This window comes from Pyxicephalus adspersus, chromosome 8 (assembly GCF_032062135.1).
Source record: "Pyxicephalus adspersus chromosome 8, UCB_Pads_2.0, whole genome shotgun sequence".
NCBI classification, from domain to species: domain Eukaryota; kingdom Metazoa; phylum Chordata; class Amphibia; order Anura; family Pyxicephalidae; genus Pyxicephalus; species Pyxicephalus adspersus.
In genome coordinates, this window is record NC_092865.1 from 1,594,268 (window position 1) to 1,599,697 (window position 5,430).

The 5,430-nt window shown below is 40.5% G+C and overlaps 1 protein-coding gene across 1 annotated transcript in view; it reads left to right on the plus strand.

The window, feature by feature from the left end:
• The window catches only part of AKR1A1 (aldo-keto reductase family 1 member A1), a gene marked incomplete at its 3' end in the record, with an annotated part of 17,148 nt that overhangs the window by 1,018 nt on the left and 10,700 nt on the right, over positions 1-5,430 (plus strand). Inside the window, 1 exon segment of the mRNA XM_072419302.1 lies at positions 5,106-5,213. Within this exon segment, the coding sequence (XP_072275403.1) occupies positions 5,124-5,213 (90 nt within the window).

Genomic DNA, 5,430 nt, shown 5'->3' on the forward strand with positions numbered 1-5,430 from the left:
GGGTATCTGTGTATAAACCCTCCTGAGTATCTGTATATAGAGCCCCTTGGGTATCTGTGTATAAACCCTCCTGAGTATCTGTATATAGAGCCCCTTGGGTATCTGTGTATAAATCCTCCTGAGTATCTATATAGAGCCCCTTGGGTATCTGTGTATGAACTTGCCTGAGTATCTGTATATAGAGCCCCTGGGGTATCTTTGTATAAACCCTCCTGAGTATCTGTATATAGAGCCCCTGGGGTATCTGTGTATAAACCCTCCTGTGTATCTATATAAAGCCCCTGGGGTATCTGTATATAAACCCACCTGAGTATCTGTATATAGAGCCCCTGGTGTATCTGTGTAAAAACCCTCCTAAATACCTTTAAATAGGGCTCCTGGGGTATCTTTGTATATACCCCCTGAGTATCTGTATAGAAAACCTGTAGTATAAATCTGTATAAAACACCTGTATATAAGTAGATATATGTATAAAGAACCCCTGGGGTTGCTGTGTATATACCCTCCTGTGTATCTGTATATAAACCCCCCCTGGGGTATATACCCTTCTATCTGCTGTATACAGGTATTTACCCTCCTGTGACTAATATATAGGTATATATCTGTATATAGAAGCATCACTGGGTCCCTATTTGGGGGCTGGTAGGGTAGCCCCTTATTGCTGATATGTGCAGTGGGCTGGCTCCTGGGAGGAGTTATGCAAATAATATAAATGCCCTGATAGCTGAATGGCAGTCTGGAGCAGTGGGCGTTCCTTGACACCTGCATGCAGCCCACCCTAGGTAACGCCCACATGTCCTTACCTGATTGAAAGAATTATTATTTAACAAATAAAAAGAGGCGGGGCCAGTGACAGTCAGGCTGAGATAGGAGGGGCTAGATGATGCTGGACATCCTCCAGCCAGGAAATTTGATTTGTTGCAGCTTCTAATGTGGAATGTAAGACACTAATATTGTGCAGCAAAATCAGAAGAAGCAATTTCAGTCCAGGAGAGAACAACTGCAAGACTGAAGAGAGTCTGGAAGGCAGATTAGGTGAATAGAAGGCCAAAGAGCAGATTTGGTGAAGGGGAGGCCATAGGGAAGATTTAACAAAGGAGATACATTGTAGTCTGATTCCTAAACATTGACCTCAACCCAATCTGTCCCATATTCACCCTATATTCACCCTATATGACCACAAACATATACCTGCCTGGGTTTGGTCAGGTTGTCCTTTATATTCGGTCTTTGTACTGCGTCCAGTAACGTTGGGGCAGACGGTGGTGTCTTGGCCAGTCTTAACGTCTATGTGATTTTAATGGTAAGAACATATTGTAATAAGCAGATAGTGGCGGGGGATCATCACAGCAACCATAGCAGTTTTATGGGGCCCGGGGCCATGTGAGACTAACTTCAACTATATTGACATTCGGCGGTGAGTTCTCAGATTCACCAGTGAACACCAATAGGGCAATTCAACCACTATCCACTAACTATTCATTAACACTATCCTACTAACTAACTATCCACGCCTTATGGAGAAAAGAGGGTCCTGCTGATTTGTCCATTGAGAGGACTACAACTCCCATGATCCCATTCCCTACACCGCCGCTTTTTCTATGGTCAGTATTTTTCCATAGCATAGACAAGGACTATGCCACCCCCCTGCCCCAAGTACAAAGTGCAAATGAGCCCTCAAATATGCCCTGAATCTGCCCCTTCCTGTTCCGCATCATTAGCTGCCATCAATTATTATCTGTTTATTAAAGACCACAAGGTTCTGAGTTGTTAATAATTAAGTATAAGGTGATGACCACAGACAAATTCAAGTCTCAAATTCAGTGAGACCCGAATAAAGTGGCCTCTGAGCAGCAGGCTCACATCGGTCCTGGTAATAGTTTAACCAATTTAGGGTGAAGTCACTGGGGATAAACCGGGATACAAATTCCAAAATGTGACAGTTGTCACCAAAGAGACACAACTGTCTAAGAGGTCTTCTCAGATTCCTACACATCTATGAGGCAGGATGTTCAGAAGAGCTAAATATTATTCAGTATTTATATAGTGCCAACATATTATGTAGTGCTGTACAGTCATGTCACTAGCTGTCCCTTAGAGGAGCTCACAATCTAATGTCCCTACCATGTCATATGTCGTTATCACAGTCTAAGGACAATTTATGGGGGAAGCCAACTAACCTAACTGCATGTTTTTGGAATGTGGGAGGAAACCCACGCAAACACAAGGAGAACCTGCAAACTCCATGCAGATGTCCTTGCAGAGATTTGAACCTGGGACCCAGCGCTGCAAAGGCCAGAGTGCTACCCACTGAGCCACCCTAAGATAATGTCTGTTTTACAAAGGCGTATCTGAGTTTGCAAAGACATTTGATGCACAAAATGTAGATTTATAGCCCTGTGGCCATAGGAAAAATATTTACATTTTTGTTGTTAGCGCTTAGCTGTATTAAAACTATGCCAGAAATGGGGCTTACAGCGAATGTCTCTGCAAAGGTCGTTCCCATAAAAGCTCAGACATAAACCTGTAGAAGTGCTGAAAGCGGAGATCCGTACAGGAATTTGTGTATTTTTGTTTAGCTGTGTCAGCAAGAATCAGACCTGGAAAACACTTTGTCAGTGGAAAGTTTCTGATGGCAGTATCCTGTGCAGATCAGCTGTTTTTGTGTTTTCTGTTCTACGCTTGTTTTTTTTAAAGAGGAAATGGCATGAAAATCAGGATCTCACTAACCTAACTTTTCCTGGAGTATAGAATAATAAAGAATAATGGAGTGTCACCATCAGCTCCAGGTAGTGGGTTTAAAGGTATTTTTTAAAACTATTTTGCTCATATTTCTGCTTTTAGTTATTAATGGGTCGTTGTCATTAAACTTGGACAAAGCAAACTTTATTCTCACCTGTTCCCATCAAGAAACAGTGCAGCTGTCTTTCAAAGGAGCTCACAGTCTAATGTCCCCACCATAGTCATATGTCATTTATACAGTCTAAGAACAATTTTGGGGGAAGCCAAATAACCTTACTGCAGGAAGGCGGAATACCCGAAGGAAACCCACACAAACACGGGGAGAGCCTGCAAACTCCATGCAGATAGTGTCCTGGCTGAGATTCCAACCTGGGACCCAGCGCTGCAAAGGCCGGAGTGCTAACCACTGAGCCACCGTGCTGCCCAATTCAATTAATATTCCCCAGATTAGGAACAGGAAAATTTGTACAGGTTTTGCTTTTGTATGCGATAAATCATGGCTGTTTAGGTTCATATAAGTCTCATATGTGAACCTATAAAATACATTTTAAACGGGTCATTAGGAAAGGTCACGCTGGTTTTAGGGAACTCCTTATCAAAAGAACCCCCAGGTTAGCCACATTTAACCCTCTTCCTTCTGTATGGCAAGCAATGAATAAAACAAATAAGGGTTAAGTTCTTCATAAGTAAATAGAATGAGTTACCTGAGATAACCCGGCACTCCCATTACACAGCAAACCCTCCTGTGCCCACAAATGCCTATCAGCCTGGCAAGACTCCACTTGTATATATGTGTTTGTGTTTACATTACCCAACCGTACTCTATACAGCATCTGCCAACCCTTTCATGTCGTCTTATATTACATTACTAGCCGGAATGATAGAATCCAAATGCGGAGTCATTCTGCACTGGGTCATAATGTGTCCTTAATTTCTCTAATGGAATGGCAACAAATTAAACTGTCACAATTCAGAGATAATTTTATATTTGGCACAACTGGGCAGCAAAATGTACCCCATCAACATTATTCAGAATTCAAAACCGGTAGATACACTTCTGCCTTCCTTATGGTGTTTTAATGTGTTAGGAAGCCTCACTGACCAATAGGGAGGCGGAAAGGGAGAGGCAAGGCTTGACTAATTGGAAAAGTCAGAATTTGCATAGAACTTCATGTCTCATATAGCTGTATATAAAGTTTGTGGATACTTTTGTAACTTTAACTTAACCTAAATAGTTGGTAAATCCAATTTTACTAGGTTAGACTAGTGATGGATGGTGAAAGCAATGATCACCAACAGGTAGCTACAACTTACTAATATAAAGGAAAAGTAGGAACTTTATACTACGGTACTACACACACACATATATATATATATATATATATATATATATATATATATACATACACAGTATATGCTAACATCGGGTATATATTAGGGTACAAAATATTAATTATGATACAATTTACTGTACTGGTCAGTAATGCAATAATTTCCCCCTCATATACAAAGTATTGAAAGTCTTTTGCATGTAGACAAGTATGTAGAAAAAAGCAATATACAATATAGCAATATGCTAAGTCTCAAAGTGCCACAGAGGTGGAAGAAGGAAACCATTGAGGTGGAAAGGAACACCAGCCTCTGATGAAAATGGCAGAGGCTCCAATTCTAAAACAAAGGTAGAAGTTTAAGAAGTATTTTATTGCACAAAGAATTATCTAGATTTTGATTTGTCACCTAATGTCGGGCAGTGTGTGTATGAATGCCATTGATATCGGTGTGTTTCATGATGACGAATACAGAATTTTGTAATATTTCCATAGATTACCTACCGGTCACAAAGCAGCAAGCTAGATCCAAGGGCTGTGTGGAGCTTCAAATCCCAGGATCTCGCTCTAAATAAATGCACGGTGTTCATACTCTAATCTAGAGATAAAAATGATGTGATTTAGTGTTTTCTCAAAATAAAGACAGTAGGTTCACTCTGAGACTGTACATGAATAAGTCCTACATTGACTGATAACAAATTACCATTGTGTTCATGTCCACCGATCGGAAGTGAGTTCTGGCAGGAGGACCTTGTGGAGGACAGGCAGTCAGAGTAATGTATCCTGACAGCAGATTTTTGGTTGTTTCCTGCTTGGTGGATTCCTGACAGCAGATTTTTGGTTGTTTTCCTGCTTGGTGTATGATCATTCTGCAGAAGGAAATGGTTTACCTTTTCTTTTCTGAGTTTCCTATCCAGACACACATTAAAAAAATGAAAATTGTATGACTGTATTGTAAAAAGTGGGGTTATGAAATAGATAATCTTACAAAGGTTTCCAAAATCTAATTCATGGTTTTTCATTCCTCCATGACAGGTCCACATAAAAGCAGACATGGCGGCCACTGTTGAATGTGATACCTTATATACCGGTCAGAAGATCCCGCTTATTGGACTTGGCACCTGGAAAAGTGCACCTGGGCAGGTAAAATGTTTTATAAGTTTCTCATATTGTAAAAAGACAACTTCCATCCATGCAAATTGTCAAAGTAGATTAAAACAAAGAAATTTCATGATTTTTTATTACAATTATTATTAAACAGTATTTAAAAAGCCAACATACTACGCAGCGCTGTACATTAAATAGGGGTTACAAATGACAGACAGATACAGATAGTGACACAGGAGGAGGAGAGGACCCT